Source organism: Ambystoma mexicanum, chromosome 12, assembly GCF_040938575.1.
Source record: "Ambystoma mexicanum isolate Mex_15411 chromosome 12, UKY_AmexF1_1, whole genome shotgun sequence".
In the NCBI taxonomy this organism is placed as follows: domain Eukaryota; kingdom Metazoa; phylum Chordata; class Amphibia; order Caudata; family Ambystomatidae; genus Ambystoma; species Ambystoma mexicanum.
Genome location: NC_090936.1, coordinates 226,396,618 through 226,412,467, shown reverse-complemented (window position 1 = coordinate 226,412,467; position 15,850 = coordinate 226,396,618). Strand labels below are relative to the sequence as shown.

The 15,850-nt window shown below is 42.5% G+C and overlaps 1 protein-coding gene across 1 annotated transcript in view; it reads left to right on the top strand.

Moving 5' to 3' along the window:
* VWF (von Willebrand factor) overlaps nt 1–15,850 on the top strand; it is a 1,005,270-nt gene that overhangs the window by 834,875 nt on the left and 154,545 nt on the right. The window contains exon 44 of the mRNA XM_069628335.1: nt 15,366–15,494. Coding sequence (XP_069484436.1) covers nt 15,366–15,494 — 129 coding nt within the window. The remainder of the gene's footprint in view (nt 1–15,365; nt 15,495–15,850) is intronic.

Below are 15,850 nucleotides of genomic sequence, written 5' to 3'. Positions count from 1 at the left end.
GCACCGTTACCAAGGCTCCAATACTGGAAGGAATTGTTCTTTGGTGGCTAGTAGTGGATGAGATACCTCAATGTGGAGTCTGGGCACCTGCCATTTGAAGTACAATGTGCTATGCAAAGAATGTTTAAATTAATCCTTTGTTGGATAGCTGGGGGTCATGAGTTTATGTCTTTAAAGTCTCAGAAGAAGTCTGGCAGTAGATAACCCGAGGAGCCCCAAGTAGCGGCTCCTGGCATAGTCTAGTCTTGAGTACTATTGCAATCGCAGCAATGACTCGGAGAGGGAAGGCATGATGCGTCGGATCATTTGGAGTTGAAAGAAGAAGCTCCTTATGATGGCGTTAGCCTGCGTCTCAAGTGCGAGATTGGTGACCATCCATGGCCTGTGGTTTTTAAATGTTGTCCTAGGCAGTGGGCTAATTCCCATTTCTTTGTGCCGAAGGATTCCTGCATGGCTCATTTATGTGGGGCCTCAACTCATAAGTTTGGTTTTAGGTGTTCTAACTTTCAGTCCGTTTGTGGTCATCCATCAGTGAACAAGTGCAAGGGATGTTCTAAGATCCAGTTCAATTCACGTAAAGCTGTTTATAAGCTTGTAGAATATATGGGTCTCATCTGCTTAGTGGAAAGATGTGTGGGCCTGAGTAACTGATGGGTTCCAGCAGAGGGTCATGTAAGAATTGAAAAGGAGACAGGATAGATCCATGGGGTACTGCACAGGTCAGGTTGCAGGGAAATTACCTGAAAGGTTCTATGTGTGTTGTTCAATATTGTGAGCGATGAAGTGACCCAGTACAATGCAATTTTTTCTATTTCTATAAAATGATCTCAACTAATTTCAGCAAAATTTCAGAACTGGGTGCTAGGCTGAGTTACTGCACTATTCTTTTTGCAGATATGGGGGAGGCATGGGTGTTCTGTCAAACTTTCTGGATTGCTATTGTGCTATGAGAGAGAAAGTATGAGAGGCTGTTAGTGCTGGAATAGGTAGCATTTCCACTGCTGGGATTGGTGCTATTGTTCCCTGCTAATCTATATGGTCTTGAATGTGTCAAAGTTTGCTTCTGATTGTTTTTCATTGGAAATGTAGGGCTCTTGGCATGGTGTCAATCCTGTGTTACAGGCTGAGGGTTTTTTTGAATTTGTGGTTAATGTGAACGTTTCCTTCTGGAGGTGTTGCACAGACTCTCTGAAGTGTGTATAATGAGCTTTTTTTGAAGTGAAGAGATCAGGAATATCCGTGGTACGCCATGTTGCCTGTCCGGTTCACTCAAGTGGCTGATTTTGATTGTTGTTGAGGAGATTAAGTTTGGGGGGAACCATTTTGGTAGCTTCTTTTGTAAACATGTGAAAGGTCTCTTTGAGGCTGTACTGTCAAGGGCATTTGATATCCAGTCATGAATGCTACATTGCTAATCTGGTATATGAGCTGGCATGAGAGCATTATTTTGAATGTGTCTACCTTCTCTGTGAACAAATGATATTCCTCCTCTCATGGATATCCCCTTAGATAGACTCTGAGGATGGTCTCATGCATAACCACAGAGAAGTCATTTGTGAGCCAGATATATTTAAATACTAGCTGTTCTGTTTTTGCCTCACAGAGAAGGTCAAACATATCTTAGGAGCGTTTAGCTGTGGAGCAGGCATTGATCAAAAGGCACCTTTTTTATTTATTTATTTATTTATTTATTTATTTATTTATTATCTTTGTGTTTATTTTATTTATTCATCTTTATTTATTTTTCACGATTATCTTATGTACTGCCCTCTTCCCTTTCCCCCGCACTTCTCCCCTTGCCCCCTCCCCTTGCGAGATCTCAATGTCACCCGGCCTAGTAAGATCACTGTCTTCCCTCTGTTCCCCCTCCCTTGCCTCGTCACACCTTGAAACACTTGTCTATAGACGCGTTATAAATGCCATATCATATACCTGGTTTTGAGATTTCATTGTAGTTCCCCTACTGTCATCTGGTTTACCCATCTTCTTATTTCCTTATAATTGTGAGCTTCAAAAGTCTTGGGAGCATTGTATTCATCTTTGAAGAGACCAAGAAAATTATTCTTTGTTTCAGGGTGGTCACCTTTACTCCAATGATGTTAGTGATCAGGTGGTATTCTGTGATAAAAGATGTGCTATGCACTGATTCATGGAGTGAGACAATTCTGGTTGTCTGTTCGTTATTTTAGGAAAGGTCTGTTGTGTGGTTGTAGATGGTCTGCGAGGGGCTTCTCTTGACTTGTTTGTTGTGTTGATGGCTTGAGCAGATAAGTGATGTTCGTTACTGTGTGGGAAAGGGTCTAATGACCTATCTTGAGAATAAAGAGGCCAGATGTCTTCGAGTTGATTTGTTGGGATTACCTTGAATGTTTCTTATTTATTGATTCAGTGTAGTTTAGGAATATGACTTTTTAGTAGTTTATTCCCCTCCTACACTTGCATCCTGCTATATATCCATTCATTGGCCATGGTGGGACCTTGCTTTGTGTTAGCCAGGGGTACTTTTAGAAGTTCTTGAAGGTAAAATTGCTCTGATAGTTGCAGGGGTGGGAGGTTCATCCTTCACCTTTGTTGATTTAGTCTAAAAAAGAAAAAAGAAAGGGCCTGTGCTTCTGAGTCTTCTCGCAGTATAGGATTAAGAGCAAATCTGTGGAGCAGTGTGTAAATATGGAAGAAGGTGACAGGCTCCTATGTGTCTGTTGTTTTCTGATTTTATTTATGTATTTGTATTCCCGGATATTTTGTAAGGGTTATTTGTAGCATCTATATTATGTTGGGTAAGCTGTAGCGAGTGGCTGTTGAGTGGAAGCTGTTGGTGGAGGCTGGATGCTAGCCGTGGGGTCTCCTGTTTATAAAGGAATTAAAGGTACTTACCTGTCTTTCCGCGTGTCTGCATATGCTTCATTCTGGCAATGAGCGGTTTCATATCCAAGCAGAACTGGAGGTTCGCGGAGCAGGGTAGAGCGCCATTCAACATTGGTGGTGTTTCATGACAGGAAAGTGTCCTGTCGAGCAGTAAGTTGCTGCATGCAACTGAGACCCCATGGGTAATGCTGGTAGCCTGGTGATGACCCATGGATTGGGTAACTAAAGGGCTATGAGTTAGCTGATGGACACTTGGGTAGGTCCCCACATGAGCTACGTGTGTGTGGAGGCTGCCATTAGGAGTGGAGACAATGTTGCTTCGAATTGAAGGAAATGACCCAGTAATGTGGGGCAATGTGGGGGCCATCTTGGTTGCTAAGGGTTAGTGGCATAAACAAGTGTTAAACAAATAGTGAGGAGTGTGGTATCTTCTTTGTCTCAGTTGCAACGGATGTGAAGAGTGAAGCATTTTCCTCATCACAGTTTTTGAAGGATATAAAGGTTGTAATATCTTCTTTGTCTCAGTGGATTATGGTGCGATAGGTCTGGGTGCGGACGTTGATGTGGGATTTCCTTCATTCAGCAGAAGCAAGGTGAATCAGCAGAAAGGTGACACATGCCTATTATAGTTCATCCTCCCAAAGAATTTCTGCCCAATCCTGGGTTACCAACGATTCACCGGAATGATTGGAGGCAATGCTGGTGTAACAATCTGAGTGTGGCATTGTATGAGGGCATGACCCCTGAGAAGAAAAGACTGTTGTTTTTGCATGCCCTTAGGCCCAAGGGGCAGAAGAAATATATGGAGATTCCACCAATCTTGGATTCGCAAGATGGTGGAGATATGGACGTGTATGAGATTGCTGTCAGACAATTGCACAATTACAGTGTGGCAAAGACTAACATAGCCATTAACAGATATAACTATTAAACTTATAACCTGGAAAACAGTGATTCTGTGGATGAGTATGTGAGCGTTTTGAGGAATTTGGCAGTGTCATATGATTTCAAGGACAGGATGATCATCATTCACACCAACAATCCGGTGGTTGTGGATGTTTGGGAACCCAATGTTCAAGGAGGCAATAGCTATTGCCAAGAATGTGGAGCATATGCAGTTGTGCTCCAAGACTATCAAGGAGAAGAACAAGGGTGAAGCAGTTGACGTAAGAGTTATAGTAGGGCACGTTAATGCTGTGATCAAGAAGGGCAAGAAATGAGGTACATGAAGAAAGAAGTTATTTTCAAGAGGGAAGGTTGAGGGAGATGAGTAGAAAAAGACTGTGCCTTCTACGGATATGAAAAGGGAAGGTGCCATAGGTGTGTCAAACTTGGGCATTTCACAAATTCTTAAGATGTGCCCTACGATTCACAAGAAGCGCTCAAATTGTGTGATGAAGGGGCATTTTACTGTCACATGCTGCAGAAAAAAAATATATTGTGTGTGCAGGAGGAAGAAGAGGACAGCTCTAATGAAGAAGACTGCGTGGTAGTAGTACAGAGATATCTGGAAGATTATTCCAAGATGAAGAACACTAGCTGCAAGATACGGGTGGATGGGGTCCAAGTCAAAATAATGGTGGCTAGCTGTTCGCCCTACTCTATTCTGATGGGAAAAAGCTGGAGAAGATTACAGGAAGCTGCTCTGAAGGGAGAACATAATAGGATGTTCCAAGTAGTAGTGCAGTACAAGGGCAGGATGGTGGTGGTCAGTTTGTATGTGGCTAAGAAAGGAGTGGACATTTTGGGATGGCATGATCATGCAGTCCTGGGCATCCACTTAGGTCCCAGGAGTGGAGAATTGGTTCTGCTTTTTAAAGGGAACACTACGGAGCAAAGGCAGTTTCTGGAGGTGTTTAATGACAAGATTGGATGCACAAGAGGATAGGCTCACAAGATTATGTTAAGAGCAGGGGCAGAACCTATAATTCAAAAACGGTAGCAAATTCCAAAGGAAAAGGAATTGGAAATGCTCATGGAAGAAGCAATAACTGAGCGCATCGAGTCAGCGGGGTAGGCTAGCTCAATAGCCACTGCTAAGAAGGAGAATGGCAAGATCACAATGTGTGTTGACCTGAGGGACGTGAGCAAGAACATTATTGTGGGTACGTTTCCAATCTCAATGATGACGGAAATGCTGAACTTTGTCAGAGATGCAGTTGTGTTCATGTCATTGGATCTCTCTGCTGCGTACCAGATTCCGCTGATGGAAGAGAGTCAGGCACTCACGTTTTTCATTACACCATTTGGACTTTTCCATTACTGCAGGATGCCATTTGATCTGGTGTTTGTGGCAGCGGTTTTCCAGAGGATGATGAGCCGGAAACTCAAAGGAGTTCTGGGACTCTTGTGTACCAGGACAACTTTTTAGTTCATGGTAAGGATGAGGGAGAGCATGATAAAAGGTTGCATGAGGTTTTGTGTAGATTGAGGGGCAAGTGACTAACTATTGAGACCAGTAAATGCACATTTTGAGCAAAAGAGGTTGAGTATGTTTGGTACATTGTGAATGGTGAAGATTATAGACCTCTAGAATATTCCATTAAAGCTTATATGGAGACACCTATTCCAAAAAACAGAGATGAAGTATGCGCATTTTTGGGATGGCAGAGTTCTCCAACACGTTTGTGAAAAATGTTGTTGATAAGCCAATCAGAAGGTTGTTGAAAAGGGGGTAGAATTTAATTGGGATGAAGAGTCCCAAGAAACATTGAGCATGATCAAGGGAAAGATTTGTAGTGCAAATAACCTGGTAGGGTTTAAGGCTGAAGATGAATGCATCTTCACTGTAGACACTAGCGTGAACGGATTGGGGGCTGTGTTATCCCAGGGGAATGGTAGCACTGAGAGGACAATATGTCATGCTTCCAGAGCAGTGACTGTTTGTGAGAGCAGGTATTCGGTTATTGAGAGTTGTTGGGGTGTGTGTGTGGGATCGAATCATTCAGGAAGTATGTTTGGGGGTGGCATTTTGTGGCAAGGACAGTTCATCCTGTTTGTGGAGCTTTTGACAAGAGTGATGATGAAGGCAATGCCGAGGATTGCCAAGATGTGTGTGCGTGTATAAAAATATGATTTTGCAGTGAAGTACACGCCTGGAGTTCAGAATATGATGGCTGACTATTTATCGAGAGCTCTGTTGAAGGGGTGAGTGATGGTAAAGAGGGGGAAGATGATGAAATAATTTCATGTTTTGAGGAGTTTGTAGATCAATATATGGTGATAGAGATGGAGGAATGAAGAATGGTCTGGCATCTGATGTGACCTTGAGGAAGTTTATTGAATGGACTATGAAAGGATGTCCAGGAAAAAATGGTGATGGATGAATGCAAAGGATTTTGGGAGTGCTGGATGTGTCGGAATTCTGGTAAGTCCATGAAAGTTCACAAGCAGAAGTTGGTGACTATTGTGCCGCCTAAGGGGGCATGGAGGTGAGTTGTGGTGGATATTTTAGGAGCCTATGAAGTGCTAGGGAAGGAATGTATATTCATGATTGTCTTGATAGATCATTTTTCCAAATGTTGGGTACTAAAGTTGGTCAAGCGAGCATATAGTGGAGAAGTTATTAAGTTTATGAACCAAGTGTTTCGACGTGAAGGGTACCCGTCTGAGGTTATAAGTGTCAATGGGTCACAGTTCAAGAGTGCTGTAGTGAATCTAGCAATGTCATCACTCCCACTCCGGGGAAACTCTCTTCCCATATGGCCAGAGAATGGCTACCGCTACTTGATCCCAACCTTGCGGTGGCTGCCTGAGGGAGGACCATATGGGGGAGACAACCCTTATGGGGGGAAGGAGACTCACTGTCCAGGAAACTGGTATCTCCCTTCCCACTCAACGTATAACACCAACCCCTTGAATTTTCAAACTTGTATGCATATTGTGATATAGATCCAGTCCATCCACTTTGCACTGACAGTAGGGCTCTTTCCTATACATTTACAAAATGACTGAGACGAGGAAGCGCACAAGAGCAATGCAGAGCACTGAAGCTGCTGAACTAGAGACAATCTAGTTGTTGGATGGATAAGAAACGTGCCGGAACCTTTAAAACCTTGGCACCATGAGGAAGATGGAGAACCACTACACCCATCATGGGTCGGGAAGTGAGGAAGAAGCCAGCTGAAGTGGGGAGCAGGAGAGCTCCAACCGGCACCATCATGAGAAGATCAGAGGTCAAAGGTATGCCGTGTGGAGGGCTGCAACAGGATATGCTGTGGAGAGGAGGACAAGACATATTGGCTACCAGAGAGCAGGCAGGACACCAACAGAAAGAGGAGATGCCCTGCTGAAGAAATCGAAGAGTGCAGAGAATGCAGAAGCCACAAAGACCGGCGACCCCAGAAATGGGAAATGGGACCCCGGGGAGCTTTGCAGCATATACCACATGCCAGGGAGAGACAGTGATATTCACAGGGCGAACCTGAGCAAGTTTTCCAAAACTAGGAGAGTCAAGAGGAGGAAAGACAACCTTTTAGGTGTGAGAAATCCAGCGGAAGGGGAGCATGCCCCCCTGGACTGGAATGTTGAATTAATGGTGAACGCCAAGGAGAGGATGAGAACCCCTTGACTGTGTGAAATCCATGGGAAAGGAGACATACCCCCTGGACTGGAAAACTGCATATTTTAGGAAATAGATCTGTGGTTGTGAACTGTAAAGAGCATGAGAAATCAGGGGAACAGGACCCCCTCCCAAGGATTGTGGATCTTTATTATTTGTTTATTTTTGCACCTTTTGGGACTTTGTGTGGGAACTTTGGACAAAGCTACGGATGGCCGGTTGAAAGACTATATCTCTTTGCACTTTATTTTGACTTCAGCATGTAAGGGTCAGTTTGGGACACAGGACGGAAAACTCTTGACTTTTTGACATTCTGACACTGACACCATTTAGTATCGTTGAGGCTCTGAAACCGCTTGTAGTGATAGGGCGAGAGAGGTGTTTCTCCAACCTTCTTTTATCTTTAATAAAACTCTATAGCAACCATCACAATGACCCTGTCTCCTAGTCATACTCCTGATTTCTTACAGTAGTGAGGGGGTGGATTACACCAAGAAGAGAGGGATGAAATGGAAGTTTACATTGTATCGGCCCAGTCCAGTGGGCTGGTCAAAAGGTTCAATAGAGTGATTATAGGTGTGGTGGAGGAAACAATGAGGAATGGAGTGAATGTAAAGGATGCTATGAGGAGGATGTTGTGGAATGTAAGGGTAGCACCGACTGGTGTTATTGGATTGTCGCCTTCCAAGTTGATGAGGGGAAGAGGAGTCAATATGGGCCTCAACCCAGATTGGGTGAGTGGTGTAGTGGGGAGCAGGTGCAAGACTAATTATTGTGGGGATGAGGAGGTCAGAAGGCAGGTGAGGAAGAGGTTAAAGCAAGCACACGTGAACTATAAAAAGAATGATGATGTTTGATTGGGAAAGTTGAGGCAACGCAAGGTCAAAGTATCTGCTGGGTCATGGGAGAGAATAATAAAATGCACACATGTAGCCACCCAAAGGGTGGTCTACATTTTCAGAACCTAAAAAGGTGTTGGAGTCGCTAGCTAATGCAGTGGAAGATGGACAGAGTTGTAACTGTCAAAGGTATGGAGGGAATTGGCGTGGATGCACAGCCGTTCGATGAGAGTGGTGGGATGTATGTGTATGGTGAAGTTGGAGTAGATATAGTAGTACTAATTCGAGGGTACATAGGAACTGTAGCTGGTGGCAGAGGGGCAGATGGTAAAGGGAGAATGTTGAGAGGGAGGGTAATAGTAGGTCTCTGTAAGGGTGAAGAAGGAGCCGGTGTGGTTAAAAGATTATGTTAGCTACATTCTGAGGTATCGGTTATGATGTACACTGTACTGTGGTGTTGCCTTGAGAAATGTTATGCGTCCTTTTGCCAACTTATAAATGTTTGAGTTTTTGTTTTGCTTTACTTCCTGCTGTTCTCTCTTTTTTACTGGGCGTTTCTAGCTGTTCATGTTTCTATTGTTGCTTTGTTTCTGGGAGTAGGGGGTGTAACATCTTATGTTATGTTGGTTCTGCCCTGGAACCTGGAACCAGTGTCCGTTAATTAGAAGCTGCTGGTGGAGGCGTGATGCTAGCCATGGGGTCACCTGTTAATAAAGGTACTTACCCGCCTCTCTGCGTGTCTGCACATACTTCAGTATTTACCTGCATTTAGGTGGTAAAAGTTTTTGGTAGGACATTCATCTGTATGGATGATTGGAGCATTAAAAAGTGTGAAAGCATACTGCTGATTAAGAACTATTTTTATGGATTTAAATATAATTTTCTGATTTTGCATGTACATTGGGACTTTAATTACCAAATAATACTATACAGCCTTTAATTAATCAGTATTTCTAGATTATGTTCAATGTGGTCCAAAATTAAAAAAAAAAATACTTTATTTCAAATTTTGCCCCATCAGTCATCTTCAACCGATGAGAGATGTTGCCAAACAAAATCACATTTAAAATGTATTTCATCCGACCAGCATGCGGCTGAAAGAGGTGTAATGGGAGACTGTTTTGTTCCCACAGCTGTTGTTGACTATGCCCACGTCGGCTATGTACACTTGCTCATGTGTGAAGGATGACTCATTCTTTCTTACCTTGTGTGTCATCCAAACAGTTCATTACAAAAGCATTCATGGCCTGGGTACGTCCACGGGATGCAGGATGCTCGTTCTAAGTAAACAGCCACATTGGAATATGAGCATGTGTCTACATCAACAAAGAGTCACTAGTTTGGGTCAGATAGATGACACCACTTGAACAAAAAAATTGCAAACAATTGAGAAGTAGGATATTTAGCAGACAGTGAATAGTGGACACTTGATACCTTTTAAAAAAAAACATTTTCTGTGCACCGGCAACTCAAAAGTCATTACAAGATAATGGGGCTCATTACAATTTTGCTGTACGGTTACCCCCACCTGGTCCGGTGGAATGTCCACCAGAACATGAGTCGTCGTAGACGGTGTTGATCCCCATTCCATGGATTGGACCGCATGGGGGGTGCTGATGGTACTACAGGTGCCAAAATCACCGGCACCGAAATTACTGGTGATTGTTACCATGAAGGTGGTGAAATGGCCTCCGGTTGTTAGCTGGAGGTCATTCAGCCACCTCATCGGCAAACTCGTAGTTGGCCAGTGCGTTAACATGCTGGTATATGTTAATACCGGCACGTTATTACTGCACCTGCCAATTTGTGATGAGCCCCAATGTCCTTAAAATTATCATTAACCCTAACGAATATTTGTACTAACAGGAAGGGACTGAGAAGGGATGATGGGACAGACTGCACGTTATTGACAAAAAAACAGACAAATAATTCCAATTAGATACCGCTTTTTGTAAAATAGTAAAAACATGGGATTTTCAAGGTAATGGAGTAGGAACCTCTGCCGAAGCCCAGCAGAAATGGTTCAGTCCAAAATTAACTCCAAAATTCTGGTTTAGTTTGTCTGTGTTATATGACGGCACTTTCAAAAGTCCTACATAACAAACATTACCTTGGTTGGAGAGTGTAGGTTAAAATTCCACAAGGTAACTTTCCTCATTTATTTTGGACGACATGTTCACACACCATGATATCCAGTTGGTGTGACTTGGGGGTGCAAATGTCAATGTGAAGTAGGGCTCCAAGAATTATTAAATGAAATTAAACTCTTAAAAGGTATGATTGCTGTGTTAGTGGCTAAGGTGGACCAACTTCATTCAGGAAAAAACCCAAGTGTCACACTTAAGTATTTCACACGATCAGATGGAGCTATTAAGCACTAAACCGTCTGTTAAGCAGGACATGTGCCCTAGGGATCCCATGAGCTGCCCCCCCCAGGAAATATCTGCATTATACCCACTTATAGTGAAGCTAAGAAAAATCAACAATCCCCAGCATGTTAATGTTTAATCCAATTGTTTCTACCATCAATCAGCATGTAACCAACAACCCTCCAAGCGTTGCCCGGGAAAACCTGTTTAACATGGGTATGGCTTGACAATGTAGAGTGTTATCGACCGGGCCATATCGAACAAACATGGCTTATATAAGGAAGAACCCTCAGTAACCATGTATAATGTAGCCAGACTGCCCAGAGGAGGCTTTGATAACCAGCAATCTCTTCTGAACAAGTGTATTCATTGTATTAGGATTCTTAAGGGCTGCATGTCTGTAATTAGGAAGGATACTGTTCGGTGCATACAGCAGAAAATGTCCAATGGCTTGGATGACTCCATCAAGATCTTTTTGGTTAACAGAGATCTGATGGAAGGCCTCCTTGCTATTGAATATCGGGATTTCCCCTGCAAGGTTTGTGAATTACACTAAGAGCCCTTCCACCAATATATGAAGGCCCCCAAAGATAGCCAACGGTATGTTGATGGTGGGGATGTGAGCCGTATCCCAAGTGCAGCTTAACACTGGGTGTTCTGACTAGTACAGGACTAGAGACGAGATCAATCCCAATTTAGGGGAGGGATTCAGAGGGCCTGATTGACTTGCACAGTGAAATAAGTGCGACGCTCTCACCCCATAGACCGCTTATAAGATGATCTCATGGAACATTGCTGGCATAGCCAAGCATTTGGCTGATGCCAGCTTTTGTGACTTTATGCAGGACTTTGGGGTCATTTTATTCCAGGAAACCTGGGCCTTGGAGACGGTTACGATGAGGGGTTATGAGATGTTTTCATTAAATGCTCGGAGAGGCCCTTGGGGCAGACCAAGCGGTGGCCTGCTCATTGGGTAAGTTGGTTCTAAATTGGCAGGTTGAAGAACGAGAAACGGATTCACCAGACCTCCAACATCTTGTAGCTCACACACCCAGATGCATCATAGTCTTTTGTTTAACATCAATAATAGGTCAAATGGTAGTACCCAACCAAGTATAGTGGAAATAATTGAAGAGTTGATCAATGAATGGGAGGAACATGACCGAGCAAAAATTCATATACTGACTGATGGCGATTTTAATCTCTAGCTCGAAGCCTTAATGGAATTGGAAGGCTTATGGAACGACCAGGATTGGGCTTGGAGAATACACACACTTGTTGTAGCCCCACTGAAAAAGACACATTGTCAAGCCATTGATACTGTCCGAATAACTTACGGGCTGGAGCTAAGAGCGTGTAATGGCCAGTATGTTAAGGATCAACTAGCTAAAATGACACGTGTTGCCCCAAACTGTTTCTATATAGATTACATTTTTATTTTTGCTAGGCATTGGGAGGCCATTAAGAACTTTGAAGTGATTGATATACATGAGAGTGGCCATAGGCCTCTGACAATCACCTTTTCGCTCCAAATGGATCAGGCAACAGAACCTTTGAATAACAACGGCCTGCAGTGTATACGTTATTGGACATGCCTGACGAGCAGTCAAATGGGCAAAACCTGAGGAGCACAACTCCAAACCAGGGATCTACAAGGCTATTCTACGGCCCTTTGAAAATATCTGTACACTGGGAGGTTGTGACTCTGGAGTTCTTTGTGAATTTGATGCTTTGGCTAAATGCATTCCACCCTATGTTACCCACTCTAACTCTATGGTAAAAAAGCATGCACGTCCAATCGAGAGGTAGTATGATGCCGTGTCGAAGATTTGTTGCCTGGTAAATTAGCACCCTTTGGATAAGTTACATCTCTGACCTGTAGAGTTAGTGATACAAATCTAATAAAGGAGAAGAAAGATATTTTTGTAAATCTAAAATGGGATAATCTCCTGACAACTCCTGAGAGGGGTGACTGTACATCTTTCTGGAAACGGGTGTCTGGAAAAAGGACAATGAGATGTTGCGTTACATTGTACTATAAATCCTGATACTTGGCGTCATAGGGGGGGGGGGAACGAGCCATCTCCGAGTTGACAGGCACTTCTAATTCGAACTGGGTTAGATCTACGATGCCATTAAGACACAAAAATATTAAAAACTCACAAATATATTGAGTGAATAATCACAATTGCAAACATCACAAACAGAGTAAGAAAAAAAAGCACAGACAGAAAGCAAACTCAGTTTTAGAAAAAGCCAATTGCAATGAAAAAATATGGACCAATTTCAAAAATAGGAAAAGCTGACATACGAAGAACAAAACTACATTTATAGACAGCATGAATGAAGTTGTAAAAGCAAGATCCCACATAAAAAACGAACACATGAAAGGTAAAAACAAAACAGTAAAATAAAACCTATTGGTCCACTGCATCTGCCTGGTCTCCACTGCCTCCAGACAACACCCGATTCTTACACCTAGCCACAGCCCACAATAGGTTATAAATGTGGTGTAATTATTTTCACCACACTGACTACTAGTAATGCAAAACAATCCCTGGCAACCAACTGACATGGCTTGCAGGGGTATTTACCATCTTGGGGTTGGCATCCCCTCTCCCTCTCTAAAACGTCTCTGATGAGAAAGGGATTATCTCTGCTTGGTCACACATCATGTCTAGGAGGAGGGAATCCCTTTGATATTGTAGATACCTGCAAGAGGAGGGGCAGGAGTGGTTACCACCACCGATGAGCAGGTAGGGGGGTGTATTGCTACCACCACCTGCAGTATCACAAAAAACAATCAGATGCTGCACCCAGGTCCTAGTGGAGCGCAAACACAGTCAGTAGCCACTTAGTAAAAAAGGTAACAGAGATCACAGTCCTCTGAACAAACAGCTTCATAAGGAAAATGCAGTGAAATCTAAAATGGCACACAGGGATTGTATAATGTCTTCTCCATAGACCAGAGTTCAGAAACAGAGAACGATGGTGATTTAGGAGCAGCCAGGGATGGATGGAATGACAAGACCAGTGAGTACAAGGCATGGGATTTTCCCACCAATGGGTTGAAGTCATGAAAAGTATGAACAGGGGGTCAGAACCTCAGACAGGGAGAAGCAGTGAAAAGCGGTCCAAGAGAGCTGTGAGCTGACAGCGATATGGCTTTTGTGACCTAGGTGGAGGACTGAACCAGAGAGAACCCAGGAAGTTGGAGGGGCCCTGCAGCATGGATGCCATGGCAGGAAGTCCGCCGAAGATACAAGAGATGCTGTTAACTGGAGAGTAATTAATGTTGGATACATCTCATTGCATTTCCTGGGAGATCCTGTGAGAGCTCGGTAGATAAGAGTGTGTGGCATGAGAATCGAGAGCAGCCACCAATGGTAGAAGTACCTGGGACAACCCGAGATGGAATGATAAATTGGCCAAATGGAAGAGGGACATGATGCATGCAAGTTCACAAGTTGGGCCTCATGTTAAATGTTCGTAAACTGAACTTTGGGAATTGTAAGAAAAATGTCCAAAGTCATTGTAAGAGAGAGCGGACCTTGATGATGCATTATGGAAAACGTACAGAAGGTGACAAAGCATGCATAATATGAGAGAAAGAATGTGTAATTCCCTAGAACTATACTGAAGATACTCAAACATCCTTCAGATGTTATGATAGAAAAGAGAGCATTGTTGCTACATTCGGGTAAATGCAGTGAAAGTGCCAAAACATTCAAAGAAATTGTGAGAGGAATAGAGCTCTTTTTATTGCATTCTGGGAAATGGAGTGAATATCAAAATCAAAATGAGACATTTTATAACCAGAATAGCAACAATAATATTAAAGAAATTTCATTAGGACAAACGAGAATACAAACTTGTACAAATAACTATTAACCTTTTATATGAACCACTTTTCATAAATGTCATTGACGGCCTTTGTAAGCTCTGTGTAGATCAGCACGACACTCTGCAACACTTCCATATACTTGCCGACTAAAGAGAAACCTCCAGTTTTATATATTGCTTCGTATTTTGGTGTACCCGTTTCCCATCGTTTGAGCAGAAAAGGCAAATGTAGGGACTGTGGCGATGATAATTTATCAAAGATCAATTTTCGCTATGTGAGGATGCATGAATTAAAACCCTGTTTTCTGAATTATGAGGTTGATCATTTAGACACTGGACTAAACTTCTCACCCAATATCTTTGCCTATAATTTTCTTGCCATTCATCAAACCGATTTGTTTCAGCAGTCCAGTCTGAGCGGAGTTAGTTGGAGGATGTGTGCATTGTGTTCAAATAAATGTATCTATTGCAATGGTGTTTCATGTCCTTAATCCGAGACACAATCATACAACACAACTAAATTGCAGGAACATTTTTGAACCTTTTCAACAAAAACTCTAATAAAGATTGCCTTGGTCGTGAACAATTCCAAGATCTTGCAATTTGCTCATTAACTTTAATTCTTCTTCTGCTTCCTGTTATTATTACTCATTAAATGTAATTCGTCTGATGTAGACATTATACTTAACATGGAAGTAAAACACATATCTGTTGCAGTGTTTAATCAGTCGTGAAGTCGTTTAGATACACTAAAGTATCAAATGATTTTAATGACTGGTGATAATACAGACTAATTTTGATTGTCAATTTTCTTCATGTTTTTGCTGCTAAAAGATGTAAACAAATGTCATCTTTGATCCACGGTTTCTTCTCTTCTCCTTTTTCTAGGGTTCAACCTATATCAAGAAGGACGATGAGTGTTGTGGCCATTGCAAAAAGTCAGCCTGTGATGAGAAATTCGTCCCTCGGGGGCAAGGAGATGTTAATATGATAAAACCCCAAATTCGTTGGCATGCGGTAGGTCCAGTTCAGATATATTTTAATAACTGATGTGCCCCTTTTCGAACATTTTCTTAAATAATGAATTGGGCTACCAATATCAATATATTGATTAAATTTGTGATTTCGGAAGACATTATTGCACGCCAATCCTAGAACAGTATTGAATTGGCAGTGGTGAAGAGGTGTTTAAAACCTCTAGGCTTAGGATTCAGATAATATGCATGCTTCTGCAGGACCTTTTCTACCACTATCTTCCTTATAAGCAACTGTTGCCAATTATTAAGACAAAGATTGAACAATAGGTTCATACACAAGGACTTCCCTTTCAACCTATCAAGAATCTGTATACACAAATTAATGTGCTGTATGAT